At 40.7% G+C, this 23,314-nt stretch overlaps 1 protein-coding gene across 1 annotated transcript; it reads right to left on the minus strand.

Moving 5' to 3' along the window:
- Positions 1–1,566: 1,566 nt before the first annotated feature.
- Positions 1,567–22,828, minus strand: LOC119723892 (organic cation transporter protein-like). Its single transcript, XM_038194795.1, has 10 exons — positions 22,460–22,828; positions 17,671–18,075; positions 13,338–13,568; positions 11,108–11,307; positions 10,081–10,431; positions 9,487–9,621; positions 3,566–3,651; positions 3,185–3,305; positions 2,608–2,680; positions 1,567–1,934 (listed from the first exon to the last, which is right to left on the minus strand). Exons 2-10 carry the CDS (start codon positions 18,031–18,033, stop codon positions 1,704–1,706), a joined length of 1,791 nt encoding a protein of 596 aa, XP_038050723.1. The 5' UTR covers positions 18,034–18,075; positions 22,460–22,828; the 3' UTR covers positions 1,567–1,703.
- Between the last annotated feature and the right edge of the window lie 486 nt (positions 22,829–23,314).

The following is a 23,314-nucleotide window of genomic DNA, read 5'->3' on the forward strand; positions in this document are numbered from 1 at the left end:
CGGCCAATTTCCTGAAATGTTCATTCACTTCTGAAAAATGGTCTTTCATTTTCGTCTGAATTTGAATGCACGTCTTTAATCTCATTTCAATTCAACCGAAAGTACAATCATTTTCATTGTCTGTGCATTTACAGACGGCCAATTACGGTACCTGTTTACCTGTGCATTCAGAGCTTTTGCTTTCAAATACTGAGGAAAAAATCATGTAAACAGCACCTTGGGTTGCTGAGAAAATGCCAGGAATATGTAAACGAAGTGATTTTTCATCTCTTCTAAAAGAGTTCAAACAGTGAAACATTTTACTGCAACTTTGTAAGCCCACTGTGCATTGTCTTTCATTTGTGCAATTTTGACATTTGCCTATTTATGATGTTGAAAATGTTTAAAACAGGACCAAACAAAGATAAGATACATGTTCAGGTGTAAAATAAATGGTATTTCCATCAAATTCATGTGTACTCTTGTCAAATCATGTGCCCCGTTTTTTGCAAGGATTAGGACACAATGCGCTACATTCGTTTCATGCAAAAAAGTAGTGTAAACAATGCCATTGGAATCAACCAAAAAGAAGTCGTCTATATACATAATTGACATTTTCTCAGAAACCGAATGTGCTGTTTTCATGATTTGCTCAGTATTTGAAAGAAAAAAAGCTTTAATCTGACATCCAAAACTTAGCAATTCACAGATGCCGTTATTGAAAACAGGCAAATGTTTCAGGGTTGCATTGTTTTGGGGTCACCCTGTACACTAGCTCATAGAGCTATATACGAATGAGGATGAGCCTATACTTGGTCAAGTCCATCCTTGATTCAGTCATCAAGTGAAAAAGTCATCAACTGTTTTGCTATAGGACCATAGGGCTACCTGTCCTCTGATTGATTGTTCCAGTGACTGATGACTGAGCTGTACAGGGTGTCCTGAAAATAATGGTGCATGTAAACCCTGCCATTTTCGCCAATTTACAACCGGAATTTACTGCAAATGTTTACACGATCTTCAAGGTTACAGATTTTGCTTGAGAATGCTGTTTGTTTAATTAAGATTGCTTTTGTAAATCCAGAGATATGTTTGAATAACCACAAAGCCATAAAAAAACCATTCTGTGCCACTTTTAGGAAGCGAGTGTTTCAAAGATCAGACAATGCCAGTATGGCTCTTTTGATAAGATTATCCCTACAGGTGTAAGACAAACATTCCATTCACACGACAATATAGGGGTTTGTTCTTATGTTGAAACAATTTCATAGTACAGACAGGTTCACTTCTTTAAAACTTCAATGAAAGAGATTAATTAAATATAAATAAATATTGCACACCTCTGCTTAAAAATGTTAAAATCACTAACAGTAAAGTGATTTGGTTTTGGAGTAGGACTAAAGTGATTTTAACTGCTTCACAGAAAGTGGCACAAAATGGGTTTCTTGGCTTTGCCGTTATTCAAACGTATCTTTGGATTTACAAAAGCAATCTCAATGAAACAAACGGTATTTTCAAGCTTAATTTATTACCTTGAAGATAGTGTAAACATCCGTAACATCCGTGTAAACATTTGGTTGTAAATTAGCAAAAATGGAGGGGTTTACATGCGCCATTTTTTTCAGGATGCCCTGTATATAACATGAATTAGATTCAAAGCCAGTCTTGGACTAAGACTTCACATATGAAAGCTCCGGGTAGCAGAATTGTATATAGCCCTTGCTTCACACTGAGGAGGCAGGCTGGTAGCCATTGCCATCCATCCTCCGTTTGCCAGCGAGCCACAGACACGACGGTAGACGAGGCGGGGCAGCCGAGCGGGCAAGCAACTCACCCTCCGCTATGGTCTCCGGTAGAGGCTTCTTGGCAGTCTCTGGTAAGATGAGAACCAGGGCCGCAGCGAGCACGGACACGATGCCAAACACGTTCAGAGGGATGTACGGGCTCACGTCCGCCTAGAAGGTTATAAGGCATTGGGATCATTTGCATTTATTCCAAACGTAACGCAGTGAATTATCAAAAAGCGTATTTGGGTTAAAGATCGTACTGGTACTAAACACCCCGTGAAATCATTCCGTCTGGTTGGCTGTCATTTAGAAGAAATCAAGAAATATAGGTGATTTCCAACGATTAGTCATCGTTGAAAATATAGCTCTAGGAAAGCCTTGTTGCATTTTTGTCATTAATTTTGCAATACATTCACCCTACCCCTCTTCAAATTTCCATCAACAACTTGGGACAATTTCAGAAGTTTGGTAAAACATGAAAAGTACTTGATTAGAAAAAAAGAACAGCTTATCATCCACAATTTGGTTTTTATTTATAACTTTTTTGACGTGACACGGTTCTCAGCTGATGTAAAATGAAGCACTTTTATCTATGAGCAATATATTTTCTACGTATACTGCAACAAGTTTGACCTTAATCAGAAACAAAAGCGTGTCTTGAAAGATGATTGAATGTCCTGACTCCCTGAGGCTCTGATGAAGACAGCGATAAAAGTAGACTTCTATCAAGCGCGGAGGGATATAGGGCTATGGACAGTGAAGCGACACGGTCATTACATCTATACCAAAATAGAAAACCACTCGCACACAAAAACGAGTGCGTCGGGCTTTTTATACGTACCAGGTACACCACAAATGGAGCTAAAATGCCTCCAATCCTGGCCGAAAACGAGGAGAAACCAACTCCAAGATTTCTGGACAACAAATTCACATGGAAAAAAAACCCGGTCAATTGGCACAGTCTGTATTTGGCTTAACATGCTTTCAGGTTTACTTGAAAATCAGCCAAAAACTAATCCCCTAAAAATAATATGGAGAATTAAGCTACGCATAACATTCCATTAATTTATCTGCCACGTCCACAATTGGTTGGTGCATGCTCTGCGGGCCGGGGGGGGGGGGGGGGGGGCAAACGGAGGAATGGACAAGGGAGGCACATGCACCCACCCCCACCACCGAAAAAGGCCACTGATGCTCTGTTGAACAAAACTTTAACGGACTTTTCCTGCTATAAGCGAAATATCGACCAAAACTGTATATTCGCGCCGCCATTTTTATTAAAAAACTCGGCCCTTTTCTTGCATAGACTGGAAAGCTCATAATATTTGAACAAACTCGTATCCAATCTAATACTGAAAAAAATTATTCCAAATTGAAATCTAAGGGTTTTTGGGATGCAAACACATACATATACGCACCGTATCGATGTTGGGAAGATTTCCGACCCGTAGACAAAGTCCGTGCTGAAACTGATAGTGGCGCAGAACTTGCCGACTAGAGCAAAGGCTAGAATGGCGGGGGTAAAGTTCCCACTTCCCCCTAAAAATAATAGATAAATAAAATTCAAAGCCAGGTTTTCCTGTGTCATTGATGTAAATTACATTTTCAGGGATTCACATTTACACCTCGTGAAAACAAGACACGCATAGGCGTTAGAGGGGGGGGGGGTGATTAAACTAAACGGCCCAGTTTTTAATACAAAAACGTATAACAAAATTAATATTAAATCAATATAATTAGTTTGGAAGATGATACACATTAATGAAGACGTTAATATTTGACTCAACATGACTGTATACCTGGTGTATTAGGAATGCATGCACAGATGATACTGCTCACCCCCGCAATAAAATGGGCCAGGCTCAAAGATGGGCGACGACCCCACCTACATAGACCATAAAAACAATAGAACCAAACATTAATAATCTTTGATAAAATGATTTAGGCATGGACTTGCTTTGACATCGTTCAGTTTCGTCCCCTCGATATTGAACTCAAACTGTGTTGTATAATCCAAGCGCTATGAAGATTCCAAAGTGGACATCGCTTTGCTAATACAGAAATAGAACAAAAGCAAATTTTCTACTTTTCTGCTTTTCTGCTACCGGAAAGGAGTCACAATGGAGACACTCGCCAGGCTACAATTCCGTGTTTTGTTGCAGTTTGAACAGTATCTACACCCAAGCCACTGAGGAGTGTTCTACTTAATTGCAGGGTTTCACATGGTACTTTGAAAGAAACTAAGCGAGAAGATAATGATCGAAGTAGAGTCAGATTACTTCCAGTAAAAAGATAATTGCAATATAATTACGTCACCAAATTATGTGCTTGCCGGGCCTGGTTCAAAAGTCCCGGTATATATACATCTTGTCCAGAATCATTTGCTGTTCATCCATGCAAGGGCGGATCCAGGGGTGACCAACGGGGGCCACCCCCCCCCCCCAAAAAAAAAACCCTACAATTTATTTTAAGTGAGGTCACAATAAAGGCATATTTTCTTCAAAACATTGGGTTAAAGTGCATGGTCAGAAATTGCCTCAGATCGCACCACAGAGCATCTAGAATCCAACATTTTGTCGGGGTCCTTCAGTGGGCCCCGAACCACACATCGTAATTTTGTAGACCCACTTTTTGAGGGATCAAAACAATATTTCGCCCCCCCCCCCAAAAAAAAGCCCACTGTTTTCTGGATCCGCCCTTGCATGCATGTTCGTTGTCTATAAATAACACCACTCAAAATCAACAAAAGAATGTTCAATACTATTTGAAGTTTCAGCTCAGTGGATATTACATTTTTTGAGAAAAACGATGAAAAATTATTCACAACCTTTTGATCACGAAATACAATTCCGTCAATTGCACTCTTTATTCCAAATATCAGTCCATTGACTTATCGTAGAAAATACATTTCTCGATTTCTTCTAAATGACAGCAAGTCAGACGGAATCATTTATTTCGCGGGGTGTTGAGTACCAGTACGATCTTCAAACCAAGTAAGCTTTCTGATAATAATTCGGTTGGCTACTTTTGGGGTAAATGCAAATGATTCAATATGCCAGTAGCCCCCACCTCCCCTATTGTATCGGCGCCAAGTTTATGATTATTTTGACAGCAAAGCAGTCAGTTTGCTCTTTTAATTCGGAACGATTCGTTTTTCTCACGCACGTAAGTCTTTCCAACTTACGTCAACCTCTGAACCGTCAATTGGAATGATTTTTTTTAGGGTGCGGGTGAAAGGTGGCTATTTTTCAACAAATAAAGCTTCTAGGTCAGCGCCTGAAATGTCTACTTATTGCGGCCTCTTTCTATCAGAAAAAATATAACTATTAGACTCTGCACCTTGTCACTTTTCATGACGAGTATAATCATGGTGATGGACGTACAATATCATGATCAAGGTTATTACCTTTTTAAAGGAGAGCCGAAAAAAAGGTATTGCCCTTAAAAGTGAATGAACCTTTAGTACCAATAAACAGGTTATCAACTGTGTTTATCTTTCCTGCGGAACTTACTTTTCTGTCACTGTCTTGAAAGACGCCAGGCGCTACCCTGCCCGTTAATACCGTTAAATTAACTTAAATTAGGGCATGAAACTAATAATTGTCGGTTTCGTGGTTTTTTTTTTTTTGGGGGGGGGGGGGTGATCACGGTGGTTGGCAGTATAATAGATTTAGTTGATCCAATTATAGGCCTTATGCACTCTTAAACGTAGTACGATATGAATAGAAATGATGCAAACGAAATCAGTTACAACTGGCCAAGATTAGGCCTACTGCTTCGAAAATCTACGGTTGTCAGTCGGAAGATCAAACAAGCGGCGTGTGTTTCCATATAGCGACTAGTGTTCCAATCGTACCCAGTATTTGATGGTGGATAAGGGGAAAGTGGGGAGGAGGGGCATGGCAACCACGCAACCACCCCCCGGTCACCTTTTTGTAGTCATTGAGGAGTGAGGACAAGTGATTCCTTTTCCCTCTGTATACGGATTGGTGAATGAAGAAAAGAGAGATGACCCCCCTTCCCCCTTTACGATTAAGCAAATGACCGTTTGGTACGTTTTCATCTCCCCTTCCAAAACTGGATCTGTATACAGCCCTATACAGAAAAAAACACAGTAAGTATTTTGTCTCACTTTCACTTTTAAGAGTGAGTTTGAAGTCTTATTGCTTGAGTGTTACAGAATGTCAGATAAGGTCCCGCCATGGTCGGCACCAAGTCGTTAACCTCTTTGAATAAGTAGGCTACCGTTATTTGTTAGGTGCGCTCTAATCCCAATTTCCCCTCTTTCACACACCTGTCTCAACTTTATAAGACCGCTGTCAGTTCCGATTAAATAACCTTGGGAATTCTCTTTTCTTCGGAGATTGTTTTCCCTCCTTAAGGGGAGGATTGACATTGAATAATAAAAAAAAATCTTAATCCCTTAACCGAAATCCAAATCTTCAATGGTATTGTGGCAGCGACAACGCTACAAAGGCAGGTCTTAAGTACCTCTCACAGGCTGCTCGTGGGTAGACTATTTCTTGACAATGGGTCCTAAATGAAACTCCTTTTTGACGATATCAAAAGGTAAGACTAATGACTATGCCCCCCGTCAATCATTTGTGTGTGGGGAAACCTCTAAATCATTTAATTCTCTTTTTCTGCTTCGGTATCTCGTTACCACAGCAATATGATGTTAAGTATGACTTCAGGCATGGCCCAATAATTGGTGAATATACGTGAACCGTTATTTTCGGCGTCCTAGAAACACAATGTATCATATTCTTGAGTTGTGGTTCTACATGAGGAAAATTTGAATACCTGGACATCACTTGACACCCTGCAGTGCACGAACCCTATGAGACTGGTCTGGGAAATTCCAAGTGTTTCCCAGTAAATGCTTCAAAATGTTCCCTGTTATTGCTTTCTGATGGCCGATGGGTCACTGCAGGGAAAAATTGGTAATGTCCATGTTGCGAAGCGCAACCGTTCATTGTGCAAGCGTCTATTTTTTTGGAGACGACAAAGCTAAACGCACAACAGTATATACAACTTATTTTCAAAAACTACAAGTGAAAACTATACAGGTCCTCGCTAGAAATTGAAGACCGATGTTTTACGAGCAAAATAAGGACTGAATTTTCTTGTAGGTTTGGATGGTGGGATGATGAACAAAGTATGGAATATTTGCAGTAACACCATGTGAATATAGGTTTTCCCGGCCAATTTTCTGAAATGTTCATTCACATCTGAAAATCGGTCGTTCATTTTCGTCTGAATATGAATGCACGTATGTAATCCTACATCAATTCAACGAAATTTCAATTGTTTTCATTGTCCGTGCATTCGGTTGTGAGAAACAGACGGCCAATTACGTTAAAGCTATAGTCCATCATTTGCAGCCATCCGAAAAGTAAGTGGCGTAATTTTTGTTGAAAAACAAACTTGGTTGAAATATAGTAAGGGAACTAAACTCCCTGTGAAATTATTCCTTCTGGGAAGCTGTCATTTTGAAGTAATCAACGAAAGAAGGCATTTCCAACGGTGATTCTTAAGAAGCACCATAGGAAAAATTTAAATTAGTAGTTCGTTTTGTTATTCAGCGCAGCGCGCACAAGTATTGGAACGACGCACACGCGCGCGCGGTTGTTATAATTCGTCGGATCAGTGCGCTACGTCGCGTATAGCTGCAATTTAAAACAATTCAAAACATGATTCAGTAACTTTTGATTTGAAATTGAGATCTTAGAATGCTGTTTTTCTCGGAATGTACAGCTGCAGCTTAGCTGAAACTTCATCAGGTTAGATGTTCAGTATCCTTCATTAGATTTTGAACCCTTTTGTTGCTTCAAACGAACAAAATGCACAAATTACAAATGATGGACTATAGCTTTAATACCCGCGCATTCATGCATGCCTTTTTCGCGCAGAGTTCTGGAATACAATTTCGTGAATGTGCAATCAAAAGTACGTTTTTCTCATTCAAAATAGCAGATTACATCACAGAACATTAAACTAAAAGTGAAATAGAATGGTCAATGTTTGAAATCGCCCTCTAAAAGAGAAAACGAAGTCTTATAAATGCATATGAATGAATCTAAACGAAAGGTGCTGCTCAGTCATTTAATTGATTGAACTGAAATGGAATCGAATGATCTGGTAGCGAAATGAAACGCGTGTTCAGAGCGACTCTCAAATTCAGACGAAAACGAATGACCAATTTTAGAGGTGAATGAACATTTTAGAAAATTGGCCGGGAAAATAGGTTCCCGCAAACCTTCCATACTTTGAACGTTCTTAATTTGAAGACTAGTGTCAGGCTTCCACTATAAGTATAAAGTCGGCGCCCATTTAAGTTATTTTAGCATGTAGAGAGGTTAACGAACGTCTTGACTCTAACTGTCCCAATTCCTCCAAATCCTCTTTGCATAATGGGTGCTTTCGAAGAATTGAGGGCCTTAGAAAATCGAAGCACTGGAGGATTGAGGCTCTGGCTGTTACTTGCTTTATGCATGTGTACTTGGGCAGGCATCCAGCATATTTGTTTCTTGTACAGCCTCTTTACTATTTAGCCTCAGCATTGCCAATCCACAACACAGGATAACAATGGAGTATTTCAATAAGTAACACACTAATGAACTCACAAGAGCATTGAAAACCAATTATGTGATAACATGCCAGCAAACCCAGTGGAGAATTTCAAAGGATTTAGGCAGAGACCTCCAGCGCCAACAAGTGGATGTTTTTAAAGGATTCAGGTGCTTGAGTATTTTCAGAGTGCTTAGAGTGGATTCAGGCTGCTTCTGGGCACTTGAAGAGAGCGTAGGGAACACAACAGCCATACCGAGTTGAAGTAAGATTCACCACAAGTCCACAAGTCAATCACAAGTCAAAGCGCTAATCACAATCACAATATTTACAACGAATTTCAGTGGATACTAAAACCAAAGTCTGCAGCCGACTCGGACCCCGTTGTGCCCTTGTAAAAGTTGCTGTCAGAACAGTCTTTAAGTGCGACAATGCTCTACCGTGCTTTTAGGATAATTTTTTTTTCTTTTTGAGCTCAGCCTATTACTGTTGGCAATACCATCAGAAACGAGCCTTTTTGCCTTGTTAAAACTCTACTGTTGGCTTCTTCGTGTACGTATGGCACAATAATCAAAGGTAGTAAAATTTCAGTGAGGAATAAAGCTGATAGTTTTAGTCAATGGTTAAATAGTCAACTCCATAACAGGCGAAGCAACGACTGATAAACAATGAAAAAGGAATTCATGCTTTTGTTAATTATATTGATTAGCTTGTGACTTGATTGAGACCGAATGACTTATGATTGACTTATGGGATACGTATTTTTGTACACGTTTCTCGTGAGTTATAGTTGAACATAATTATCTCAAGTACGATAGGGTCATAGTAAGCGAATTTGGAAGATTAGTTTTGAGAGAACCTAACTTGCAGGCTTACCGCATATAGACCGTTTGCATTACAGCCATGTTTGAGGTGTGTGCTTTTGTTTCCCAGGGGTACGCACGAGTAGATCTCTTGTGCATTCATTGTTAACTGAATTAACAAAACAAAACACACCTCCAAGATGGCTGTTGAACGCAATCCATGTATTTTTGTCAACTTTCGATCCGAGCGATGAAATAAGTCGTGGCATTAATATTGTTTCTCCTCTAACTGTCGTTTGCCTGGGGGGAAAATGTATAACAGGTGTTAATTATGCTTGGTATCTTACCATTCGATCAAAGGGTAGACCACGAGATAACCCGGGACCTCCACCAGTCCAAGCAGGAAGAAGTTCAGGTACTTATCCCCGGCTAGGTTGGAGCTGTTGAGGGAGAGACCGTAGTACACCATGCTACTCACCAACCTAACCAACCGAAGAAAATAAAACATGAATTGGCCTCAAGATATACATACTTCATTAGGTCAGCTCTATAATAGACAAACAACAGAGTACGTTTACAACCTGTGATATACTTATATTTGGTCACGCACCCTGGGCCTTTTCAACGGTTGCCACAAATAATGTCCATACGTGAACGTACACAATGACGGCAGGGACCATCGATTCAAAAACGCCAGTGACGGTAAAAATTGACGTTTCTTCCTCGCCCAACTTACACTTTTAAAGTTCTGCCGGTCACCTATTTATCTTAAGGCAAGTTCGATCGAGGACTGCTTGTGGTATTAGTGATTCATGCGTGACGTAGCCTATGTTGCTCATGCAATTGTGAACGTCAATAGTCAAACGATGATTAAACGCCATCAGGAAAATTCTTTTAGGAAATCAAGTTCCTGAAGGTGTTTTCGTGCATGCTAATCTTACCAACTGTAGAACATGATGAACGCATTGCGGAACAGTCGCGTTGACTGGAGCAACTCGGCGAACCGAAACGTGTCTTTAGACGCTGGTGGGCGCCCTACGGCGTCCATTCTGACTTCTGTTCCATGCCCGTTGTCGTTTAATGCAGTGCCGTCGTTCCCAGTGTTGTCGTTGACATCTGACGGTGCATACTTCACCGTGGTCTGTCCAGCTACAGGCGAGACCACGTCGTCATCCTTCAGGAACTGGTCGGGCGCTTCGATGTTGTTCAGCCGCGCGATGCGGTGGAGGACTTTCTCGGCGGCTTGCATGCGCCCCTTGGACATCAACCAGCGGACGGATTCGAACGAAGCCCTATGCATGAGATTTGAATCAAAATGAGGAAAATGTGAATGGTGTTGATAGACCTCCATTATTACAAGCACCGAAATCCAATTCTGAACCTCTTACATGTACTACATCTGCGTACTCATTATTTATTTTACGTTATCTGTGGAGACGGTAACAAAGATGCATAGGCCTAGACTTGGTGCATAGGCCTAGACTTGGTGCAAAGTTGGTATTCAGCCGTACCGATTTAGTTTGACTGAAGTTCGGGGACAAAATACGAATATCTAACGACTTGTCATAAAGTCTAGCATAGGCCTAGAGTTTGCAGATGTCTTATTTTTCCAACATAACAGCGGTGCTTTGCTAACAAAATTTGATGCAAAGAGCCCCGTGGACTAGGATGCAACGTGTGTGGGTACTGGTTCGCACGCGCACCTTGCCTATTTCTGAAGGTGCACAAAGCATGGCACAAAGCAACAGCGTCTTCGCGTGAGCGTCAGGATGGCAGGCGTCGTCAGCAGTGCGTTTGAGTCTCTCCCTTTCTTACCGTACTTGTATACTTATAGGGAAAGCAACGACGATGGTACCATGCGACGAAGAAGTCTTGCCGGCACGTCCGGCGCGTAAAAGACGCGAATAGTGTGTCTGTAATAGGCCACCACACTTATCCGGGCAAAGTCAGAGTACGGCGCAAGCTTACCACATCATGAACGGGACGGCGACCAGGAATGGCACTGAGATAGCAATCTGCATGTGCCTCCAATCCCTCAGGTAGTAAGCGAAGGGCGTAACCAGGGCCACGCCCACGCCCCAAGCCACGCCCGTCAGACACCCAGCTAGGGTTCTCTTCTCCGGTGAGAACATCTCCATGATCAGTACGAAGCCGGTCACGTTGATGCCCTGAAAGAGAAAAACGAAACGAATTTTGACTCTAATTCCTGCTTCAAACTTCGAATCCTCCATTATTTCTTGAATTTGTTCGATCCTGGAAACTCTTTCAACACGCACGCCATTGATAACAAACTAAGACCAAAACCCTCTTTGTCCAACTGAGTTTGCCAGATGTATTGGTTGATAGAGAAGTGTGAAACGGGAGGCAGACATTATGTTGATCGTTGATCGATTAATGTGGAATATTATGTTTCATTATTTAATAACTCCTTTAAAAGATTTTGTGGTTTTTGTTATCATTAAAACAAAATTTACCATCATGTATTCAAAACATTTATATCTTGCTTTGGCATCGGCCAAACTTGGCTAAACTTGTCCTTTCCCCACTGCTATCTATATAGGAAGGCATTTTGACTTGGGATAGCTAACTTCAGATGAGAAAAACCTACGGAATTATTAATCATCTGTGGACAAGTTTTACTTTACCATTTTTTGCAACAACATCTCTAACATAACCCCGTGAACGCACACGTTTACGTAACATGTAGTGTGGACATTCCTTTGTGTTAAAATTAAAAAACAGATCACCATTGATCACCATTTCCTTTTTTGATCACCATTTCCTTGAGTGTTCCTCTTTATTTTGCGACTGATAACCCTTACCCCCAAATGCCTCTAAAACTCGGTTTTTTTCAGAGGGGGAAACCCTATATAGCTGTGTGGATCTAGACAAGTCCACACAACATCTTCACTACCCGCATTGTGTGGACATCGTGTTCAGAGGTCCACACATTTACTGCACTGCATGTACACTTGCCGTTCATCGGAGGGCTTAACTCCACTTATTCAGCAAACCAGGGGATCCGGACCTTTATTTTCAAATCAGTGGTACCGTTTTGACTGTTCAGATGCAATTACGGCATAGAGCCTTTACATATACTTGGTAAGAGACTGGGGATTGAGAGGAAACGTTTTATGACATGCGGATACTTCAAAATAAAAATTAGAATAATATTACTGGAGCATCGGAAACGACGTTGTGCCGTCCTTAATCTTTATGTAACGTATGGTAGTTTGAAAATACACGTTATGGCTTTTGCTCCATCTGTGCAGGAGCATCAAAAAACGTTAATACATTTTGGCAGCGCTACAATGAAATTTCTGACATCGAATCAATCTTCGAAACAAGAGGAAAATCGGATGGAGAAGGAAAAGGCGGGATTTGCATCTGACTTATTTCAGTAATTTTTTCTTTATTGGTTATAGTTATAATTACCGGCCGTAAAAATGCGTTCGCCATGCTTTTTTCAAAGTTCATCCTAAACAAAAATAGATTTCTTTTTGTTCAATTGCTATTTTTCTAGCAGTATAAGAGTTTTTGACTTGTGAATGGGATTTTGAAATAAAAACGATACTCCGAATTCCAAAGTTCCTCAATTTATTCTGAAATTGCCTTAGAATGCAGGAGAAAGCATCGTAGATTTCTAAATTCTGACCACTTTGACCAATTGTTTTTTGAAGGAAAAGTTCGTGGTGTACGCAGGGCTGTAAAAAAGAAATTCGGTCTCTGGTCAGACCAAAGTTCCGGAATTGACGCGGAAACGCGCCTTTTTTTTTTTTTTTTTTCTTTTTTTCTTCAAGCTTGGATTGTACAGACAAGGTGGGGTACTATTTTGCTTTTTTGGTGTCCTCATGGACATTGGTGTCCTCCATAATTTGCCTTGGTGCTCTCGATCATTTGCCTTGGTGCAATTTCCCATTCCTTGGTGCCCTTTGGTAAAAAAAAAATTAGGAGGTGCGGCAATAGAGGACGCTGTTGTAGCTACCGCGGAACATTTTGGAAAAAAAAGAAGATTGACGCGCATGATTAAAATCGACGCGCGCGCTGACCAGAGACCGACTTATTTTTTTTTGGCCTAACCGTTGTTTTTGAAGTGTGAGATCTTTGTTTTAGAAGGCCTACTAACTAAAAAGTAACTTTGTTTTGTGCTTGGGAATCATCCAGGGTGACTTTTTTTAAAGTCCAGGACACGGCCTACCTGCTCCAAAGCTCCCACGAAGAACCAGAGAGCGACGAACGCGGTGAAGCTCGGCGCGAAGGCCGTGCAAATCCCGAAGACGCCCTCAAGGAACGAGGCGCCGATCAGCACCGTCTTCCGGCCGAATACATCAGACAGGGCTCCGCTCAGTAAGGACCCGACGAGGACACCGCCGAAGAAGATGGACTGGGCCGTGTTGGCAAGCACGGCCCGGTCGCATACTAGATCGAACTGTGACGGGAAGAGAGGATTTCGTACATTTTTCGTCAATGATGAGAAGAAGGTACAGGGTGAGCAAAAAACCCGAAACCCAAATATTGGGACTGCTGTTTTATTGAAGTTCTCCATGTAGCACTGTCAAAATCTAGGATATAAAAGCCCAATTCATAAGCTTTCTTTTACAAGAATCATTCAAATTACTTACGTACTTTTCAAGTTACGAAATTTTACACACAACCACCGTTTTAAATAAAGTTATGTCCACGGATCACACAAAAGGTGTGCGTTCTTTCAGCAAATCGAAAACAATTACACATATTCTTATGTGATTTGTTTTCATTTTGCTGAAATAGAACACGTTTTGTGATCTGTTGACAGAACTTTAAAACGAAGGTTGTATTAAAAAGTCCGTAACTTGAAAAGTACATCGGTGATTCGAATGATTCTAGTACTAAAAGAAAGCTCATGACTTAAGCTTTTACATCCTAGATTTCGAAAGTGCTACATGCAGAACTTCAATCACTAAAACAATGGTCCCGACATTGTTTTTTTTTACTCGCCCTGTAAAATTATAATTGAAACTGACTGAATTTACAATAAACCCTTTGAACATGGCGCCCTCTCTGATGACACGATTTGTCATTTAAATTCGGTAACAGTACAATGAAGTACATAGTGTGTACTCGGACACAGAGGGAAAAACAATGAAGACCCTCAATGAAGACCCTCTATACAATGTATTTATTCATTCTTGAGGAAGCCATTTTCGAACGCGTTCCCTGTATCTGTTGTATTGTGAACTGTTAAATGGGATGTATTGATAAGACGCAAACATTTACCTTGACCGCAAATTCATATTTGTTTGCAGGGTTTTTTGTAATACGAGTATGCATTAGTTCAACTCCTATTGAAACCAAACTTTCACTGTTTTTATAGTCTTAGCAAAACACCCATTCAATTGTGTCAGATTATCAATCAGTACATCTTCGATATGGATTGTGGGGCGGGAACCAGTCTACCCTTGAGCGGGCCCCGAACCACACGCCGTAATTTTTGGGACCCACTTTTTTGGGGGCTAACAAAAATTTTGTTCTGGATCCGCCCTTAAGTGTTTATGGTTATAAAATTTCTAACAATTTTAGGTTGTGCCGATGACCTTAACTTCTCTACGAATTCTAGATTTGAGATTCCCCCCCACAAAAAACTTTGTTTTAATAAATAGATAAATAACTAGAAGAAATTAGTAAGATAGATCCACGATCTCTATTTATGAGGCCTGAAGAGATCAGTGACTGCATCCCATGTCAAAGTTACCAATGATTTACTGAGCCGCTATACTGGGGAAATTTAGTCAATTGGTGGCTAACAATTACGGTAGTAAAAGAAAATCCAAATTCTTATTTAAAAATATAATAATTCCCTGTGGTTTGCGCGGCAACACTCCGCCGGCAAGGTAAAATCCCAGAGATTTCAGAAATATCGACATGAAAAAGCCGTCTGTTGTGAATCAGTCGTGTTTCCCGACGTTTCCTGCGTGTTGTGAAAGAACGTCTTGACGGGCAACAGACGCTGACACCGTAAAACATGGCACCGTCCAAAGACAGTTTACGCGTTGACGAGTTGCGAAAAATCAGTCAAGAAAAGGCGAGTAAAAACACTTTTCCACTCCCTAGATTAAATTAGATTTTCAGTATGTTAATCAGTGATTTTTTCTTCGTGTGAGAGTGTTAAAATAAATTCTATTGCAATTTGTTCTAGGTCAAGGCCTGTTTCGTCGTAAATTGACCGGACTACCCATAGACCTACTGACTTATTTATACGTGTTCATGCATTTTGCGTGTTTGGCCACATTTGGTTTGAACCTACGAAATACGCCTGGGGATGTTTGTGCCAAATATTTTGTCACAATAAGCGTTCTTAAAAAATACTGTGGCATTTAGGCCCAGAGAACTGGTTCCCATGGGCACGGCTTCAATGTAACAATATTCCACAGTCACGGGTGGGCGAAGACTAGTGGGCCGGGAACAAGCGAAAAAGAAAGTCCTGAAAAGAGTGTGGTTTTCTGAAATTAGTTTGAATTAGATTTGCCTGTGCCTTCGTACACGGACAAAGTTGCCAGACAATATAAGCATGTTTGCAGCATTAACCTCTCCTTCAAAAATACGTTTCATTTCAAAAGAAAGAAAAAAGAAGAAAATAAATGATGCTCCATGCATAATATTGCCGAGCCGGCCGAGATATCTTTCCTGTATAAGGTCAACAACCGCGATCAAGTATTTGAATGTTTTTTTTGCGTTGTCGAAAGAAAAGCTGTTGTGTGTGGTGCTGCAAAAAAATTCAAACATGTATACGTAGGGGATCATTATGAGCGCAGAAATCCACATTGAAAATTCCTTTCATTGTCATAAGCCGAACACTGTGTGCAACTGTTAAAAAAAAATCTCAAGAGCGTATGCACCGTCGAGGCTTTGTCGAACGCCGTCAACGCTGAGACACATTTTCAAAGATGGGATCAAGGCAGTTGTTGTTATGTCAGTTTACACAGCGCCAAACATTAATCATTGATCACTTCAACTAAATCCTGAGTAGGAAAAAATGTTATTCAATCCTCCCAGTGGGAAGTTCAGTTTGCCATTGTCCAACAATTCTTTTGTCCAAAGACTGGTTTGTTTGGTTTTTTTTTAAACCGTTTCTCCTGCGAAAAAAAAAAACTATATATATTACTGCGCCCCATGGAGTAAAAATGGACGGCTTGGAAAAACACGTTGCCACTCACGCATTATACAAACGCAGCTTGAGTAACAACACTGCTCTGTGTGCAGAAAAGCCAAATTTTTTTCCAGAGTTGTAACGAGTCACTGTTTTGTTTGTGTCTCGAGTCTATTTATTTTAAAGAAGCGACTCGAGTCGAGTCGAGTCATTAGGTAAAGAAGGTCGAGTCGTGTCCAGTCGAATCGAATATTTAGCTGAGTCCAGTCTAGTCACGAATATTTGAACACTATTATGACAAATAAAGACAAGACAGAACGTCATTTGCATCACTAACCGTTATAAACAAGAATTGTTAACTCGATCTTATATAGGCTTTTGGCTCTGGGTCTAGAATTCTTTTCGCTGATCGCTGACAACATCAAAACCAATTGCATTATACAAAACTGTTCCTGATTACTTAAATGTGGGCATGTATATCTATTTAATTTCAAAGGAGGGTGTGAATTTAGCCGGCGTTCGAATCCAAGAGCTTTATGAAAAATCGCCCAAAGCAAACGAGGCAACAACGAATTGGGAAATGTGTTTTAAATCCGGTTCATGTATAGAAGTTTGTGCGCTCCAGAACCATGAGGTGGGTATCTGTGACACGTTGTATGTTTGTACACGACAAGTGGCCGCTGTACCGTACTGTATTTGCAAAGTAACGTGAACATCCATTTTGCAATTTTGTCGCAAAGTTTTGCTTTTATTTTTGGGACTCGAGTCTTATTAGACTTAGCTCGAGTCAAGTCAAGTCTTCTGATGAGGGACTGGAGTCGAGTCATTTGCTCGCAGCGTGACTCTGAGTCGAGTCAAATTCCATTAGGGACTCGAGTCGAGTCGAGTCACCAAAAGTTGTGACTCGAGACGGACTCGAGTCAAGTCATGGACTCGAGTCATTCAAAACTCCGGTTTTTCCCTCGACTCCCATTTAGGCCTATTCATTGTACTTTTTTCGCTAGGCTTAAATTGCGACATTTCATAACACACTTTTTGAAAGACTTTGCAAGTCAGTACACGCCTAACATATTATTATATACAACGAGCCAATATCTTTGATCTCCATTTAAAAAGCGGATTGAAGTCCCCAAATGCCATTACCACTCCCATATTATAACCATTGTTAAACAATGGATTATGAACAAATATACTTTTATTTAATAGCAATATTTCCATTTGTGACTGCATTTATATTTTGGTGAAAGTCACATTTATCTGCCGATTACCAAAAAACCACAAATCGTGCAACTTTCTGTTGTCATTCAACAATGTATATGACTTCGAACTATTGTAGTTTTATTCGAATATTCAGTTTGTTTGTTATGTTTCAGTATAGGCCTAATAACGATCGTTTTATACTCACATCAGAGACGGCAGTCTCTTCGCCGTATTCAAAGTGGTAGTCCCACTCAGTGCAGGCAGTCTGATCCCCAGTATTCGAGTCGTTAACAAAGCACTCTGCGACGTCACTCAACACGACCGAGGAGTTGTCTCCTCGGTACAGGCGCTCGGAGACGTTGGCAGAGTACCAACCGTCGGATGCATTATCATGGCCGGCAGATGGAGGGATCTTGCACTGGTATCCGACCGGCTTGTCGGTGATGAAGACCATGGCCATCATCTGCCAGGCTGGGAAGGCACACCCAGCCACACAAAAGAGAACAAACACTGCTGTCTGGTAGCGGCCAAAGTTGCCAAGATAGCGTAGGGCTTCGTCTAACTGCATGTTTGGAGTGAGGTTTGCGTGTCCTATACCGATCTACCAAATCTGTCAAAAGGGGGAAACTTTTTTGGTTGTACAATCAAAAATTGTCTTTTAAACAGTATAAGTAGTAGCTGCACGGTCGCAAGCTTCGTATGCAACAATACAACAACATGTAATGTAAACAATTAAGGCTTTTCTCTCAGATCATGTTGACACTATCTGGACATATTGCTGTTAATTTAATGCACTTTTAACGACGGGGGCGTCCTCAGGGGTGTCAATGGAGGTGGGGTGGACAAATGCTGCCCCGTTCACCCTAGAAAAATGTTAAATTGAGAAAATGCTAGAAAAAGTTCAAGGATATTTGGAAAAAATGTGCTTTGCCCACCTCTAGAATAAAAACCAGGAGACGTCCATCCCAACGCTAATAACGAATTGATTTATCAACTGTTGGCAAACTGCCGCTTCCCCTATCCCTTCACTTCTTTTTATGCAGATTTTGGGTTTTCAGTCCCTACTGCAGTTTCACAACTGTTTTCAAATGGAAACTGACTAGATGCATTATAATATTTTTTTTTTACAGTTTAACAAAGAAATTGACAAGAGTGGGGTTTAATCCAGCGATTTGAATGGTAATTCGGAGGCCGCAGGTTCATTCTCCGCTCCAGTCAATTTTTTTGAAAGTTCTGGTAATGAAACCAAGTACTCAAAAGTGCCCTGGGCACTGTAGCTAGAGAGGAGACAATGAGAAGAAATAACAGTTTTAGAAGTGGGAGGAAAAGCCCAGAAGAATATTCTGGGGAAAACCCACGGAATCAGGTAAGGACTGAAAACCCAAAATCTGCATGTGGTCCGGGCAGGAATCGAACCCGGGCCAGATATGGGCAAAAGACGAGGAAAAGTAACCACTGCGCCAAACTGACTCCTCTAACAGGTATACTGTCAGTGGCGTAGCCACCGGGGGGGGGGGGGCGCGTGGGGGGCGGCCGCCCCCCCATTAAACCTTGTCGCCCCCCCAGTCGCCCCGCCCCACTGAGATTTTGAGTTTCTAAAAAAATTATCATTGATCTACATGATGCCATGGGCCCTATTATGTACTACAATGTATCTTTTGCTTAGAAAATATTGGTTAAAGTGGTCAAAAATTGCCTCAGATAGCACCACAGAGCATTTAGAATCCAATTTTTTTCGGGGCTCTGCCTTAAGCGGGCCCCGAACCCCACGCCTATAGCTCAGAATTCTGGTAGCTGATTCAATGACTCCAACCTCGAATACAATGTTCACAAAATTTTCTTATGCCTTTAGCTGAGAAAAAAACCTCGAAAATTATGTTTAAATTATTATCTTTTGTGCTAAGATAATTATTGGTTAAAGTGGTAAGAAATTGCCTCAGATCACACCACAGAGCATCGAAAATCCATTTTTAGGGGGGGGCCCTTAAGCGGGCCCCGAACCCCACGCCAATAGCTCAGAATACCGATAGCTGATTCAATGTCTCCAACCTCGAAAACGATGTTCAAATAGTTATCTTTTGCCAAGAAAATATTAGTTAAAGCATGGAGGAAAGTCGTAAGAAATTGCTTCAAATCACACCACAGAACATCTAGAATCCAATTTTAACCCCACGCCGTCAGGGCTTCGCGCTTCGCGCTTCGCGCTTCGCGCTTCAGTTATGATCAAGGTATGTCCCCCCCACACTTTTGCGAAGCGATTGACGCCCCTGCTTGACGCCCCCCATGAAATGTTCCAGCCCCAAATTAGGACGGTTTGGACGGGCAAATTGCGTGGCCTCCGGTAACCCGCAACGTGGCGCGATATAGAGTGCAGTGCACGTATAACAGCGCGCCATATTTACACCTCATCGTTGACCAATCGTCACCTTAAAAAAATGGTCGAGGCCCCATCTCGAAATACAGACACTCGGAGATTCATGGAATTGCTTGAAATTGCGCACCCCACTGGCATAATGTAAAAGCGCACTTAACAAATCTTGCACGGAAGGGCTAATGGGTATTCACCTTTAAACAACTCAAATGTGCACGTGTTTACATTACAAACTTATGTCAACAAAAATGTGAACATGGAACGGTTTTTTGTAATTTGTTTTTCAATTTACAATTAGATACAGCGAACGCTACTTGATATGTGTCACAAAATAATCTACTTTGGTCTTGTCAAGTTCACGTACAATGGGACATCTTGAACTGGAAGGGCAAATGACAACTTCATTCAGAAAACGCGCGTTTAATGTACCGACCGTTTTAAAACTAGTTTAACAACCAGATTATTGCCGATTGGTTTACGTTATTCTTGGCAAATATACCTGGGATGTTTTTTAGGGTGTACTGCATGACGATTAGTTTCACAACGTGAAAAGGGTGGCTTGTTAATGAAATTCACGATGCCCGGAAAAGAAATTCGCGGTTACTCTGATGGCAAGTCAGGGCCACCGTTAAAACCAGAAATAGAATTTTTGTCGTTGCTCAGCGATAAAAAAAAATCCTGAGGGTATAACCACTGCAAAATTTGGCGGTTAATTTCATTTGTTAATTCCTAAGAAGGCATTCGGCAACAATAATTTTTTACAGCTTCTTGAGACAAATACGTCCATTTTTTCTTCCGGTTTCCTCTAAAACTTTAGTCACTCAATGATGTTTATGTATGTAATATCTCAGTTATTAACGTCCAAGGGCCCAAACAATGTAATTTCTTTTTTAATGCAATCCTTGAAAATGAACCTTTGTGTCCCATTTAATCCTCTTTTTAATTGTCGTTTTGGCGTTTTCAAGGGTACTTTGGTGCCATATTCATGAACAAAAGTATGATGTCACTTCAGGCAGAACCTCAATGTTGCAGTTATTTCAGCATCAAAATTTGCAAGAAATGTTGCTGTTTATCTGTCGTACATTTTCTCTCTTTTTTTGGTGATTCGCTGTTGTGTCAGTATACATGGCAGAAAACCAATGAGCGAACGTTTCTCACAAGTATTTTCAGTAAGCACATTTTTGGGTTCAGAAAACCCCTGAACTGCACAGTATCTTCCTGAAATGACATCAATGCAGCAACACCACCCTCAGATGCATGGAAAATTGTTAAATGTTAAAGATTTTTTTTCAGCAAAATTAACTAAAAAGAGATGTCATCATGTCAAATATTTTTCCTATATTGAAGAAGATTAGAAATTTGCACAAAATATGTTCCTCAGAAAAAAATCACTTCATGACCCCTTTAGAATTTTTAGAGACGATTAAAGTTTGGTCACACAGCAGGAGATCTACAGAAGTAGCAAGTATAGAAGAGGTTTATTTAGTGCAAAACTCGTAACAGCAGAACACACATGGTGTATAAGAGTGGGCACTAAGTGAAAATTGTCTGACGATGTTTGCATACATCATGAGCACAAAAGCCATGGAACGAATCCTTTCAGAAGACACAGCTGTAAGTTGCAGCATTAGATGTTGGCATAAGTGTAAGTTGTTCATTCATTGTTTACATATTAGCTGTACCATTATTGGTCTTTTACAACGGGTGTGTTAACAAAGCTGCATAAGTTGAAATATCGATCGAACGTTCCTTGTGATGTGCAACGAAGGCTTAAACCAGGTGGAACAGTAACAACATTAACTATACACAAAGGAACATGTACTGTAATTATATCCATTGCACAAATTGCAAAGTTCACAAAGAATTGTTTTAAATCGATTAAGCGCACACACGACATATAACTTATAAGTTGTTCATACAAGTTAAAATCAGTCTTACAGAAATTCTGCTGAAGGTTCTGAGAAAACGCGATTTACGTTTGCATGCTTGTAAATCGTTGATTAAAGTTTTTTTCGTTTAATACAAGATCCATATTTTGAAAATCTAGTTTTAGCAGACTGGGATGCGTCAATAAAATGAGACCATTAAAAAAAATCCCAATGGATTAAATGCAGATATATTTGTTATTTAAAAACAAAAATGCCTGTATAAATGCTCATAGTCCACTCTGTTGTCAATCGGCACTTTTGAAGGGTTTATCAACGGAATTTTACTAAACACCAATCTGCCGTACACAAACGGAAAACAGGTGAACTTGAGAACGAACAGATTCGAATAATCTTAAAATCTTAAAACAATCGATTCTTCTGTAATACTGAGAGAAAAAAAATTGGAGTTTGTCGCAAAATGTTCATTAGTATTTTTTCAGGTCCACAAAGCTTGAAACGATACTTTCGTTGAACAGTTTCCCGCATATTGTGCATCCCGTTAAATTTTGTTTTGCTTACGACAATGGAAATTAGAAACGAGAGTTTCAAGTTGAGCACCTAAAAACTACAACTTTCCAAGTATTTTTATTATCAAATCAACATTTTCGTTGATTTACATAACGTGACGGTTGATGTATTAGAAACATTTATTTAGACATTTGCAATACGCAGGAGAAATATGAAGTATTTCTAACCTGAATGGGAAAGTTGAACTGTCAATGCTACGAAGTTCAAGTCAATAAAGTTCCCAGCTTGTTGCAGTTGAGTTTCTTGTGCAGTGATCGGTTAGCGTGTCGCGGGGATGTGGTTACGCCGGCTGCAGACGGCTCACACCCGGCAGACGAGACTTTGCAGAAACACAACCGGCTCCGGAAAACCAATGCGAGAGACTGGCGCTCACCGTCCCTGGCGGAGCAAGTTTTGCCCGGGAGAATGAACAGATCACGGTACTCAACAAACTATTGTCCGGGCGGTTGAGTCCACGCACACGGGAGCCAGACTGATCGCGATATGTTATTGTTAATTCACAAGGGTGATGGCGTTTATTGTGTACCTGACGGTGTCAATGACACACGCGCACACCGAGTCTATTTTTCAACTCGGGAGGTGATTGGCTATTATTACAAGAACGGCCAGGGACACGTACAAAAGTAAGTGACGGTTACTTTGTATTACAAAATGGTCGAAGGTTATCAAATCTTTATTGGTATGCGCTTGTCTATAATAATTAGCTGCAGTGTGGCATGGTTGGACCAGCCCCTCTCATGTCGGAATATTGAACAGTCACTGGTATTGTGTGAACTGATTGTGTCTCCCGGAAATTTCACAAGCCCAAGTCTATTATCAAGCTCCACAATACATGAAAGACTAGAGAGTAATTCCACCGAATAGCAGGAGTCGATGCCATGCATGAGGAATATAATAGGCAGAATTAAATGAATAACAAATGAATGAAAACTAAATGAGTAAGTTTAGAAGTTTAAACGAAGGCCGACCCGCTCACTTCAAGTCTTTGAGCTGTCCTCAACAGATTCGACCTAACCGCATAG

This window comes from Patiria miniata, unplaced genomic scaffold (genome assembly GCF_015706575.1).
Source record: "Patiria miniata isolate m_02_andy unplaced genomic scaffold, ASM1570657v1 HiC_scaffold_17, whole genome shotgun sequence".
NCBI classification, from domain to species: Eukaryota; Metazoa; Echinodermata; class Asteroidea; order Valvatida; family Asterinidae; genus Patiria; species Patiria miniata.

Bases quoted from the DNA above. Each gene is read 5' to 3' on its own strand.
- LOC119723892 (XM_038194795.1), bottom strand. From the start codon at position 18,033: ATGCAGTTAGACGAAGCCCTACGCTATCTTGGCAACTTTGGCCGCTAC. The intron at 3,306-3,565 runs GTATACAGTCAT...TATTATTTTTAG, and splicing joins ATGCATTCCTAATACACCAG to GGGGAAGTGGGAACTTTACC. The intron at 2,681-3,184 runs GTGCGTATATGT...TTTGTTGTCCAG, and splicing joins ATCTTCCCAACATCGATACG to AAATCTTGGAGTTGGTTTCT.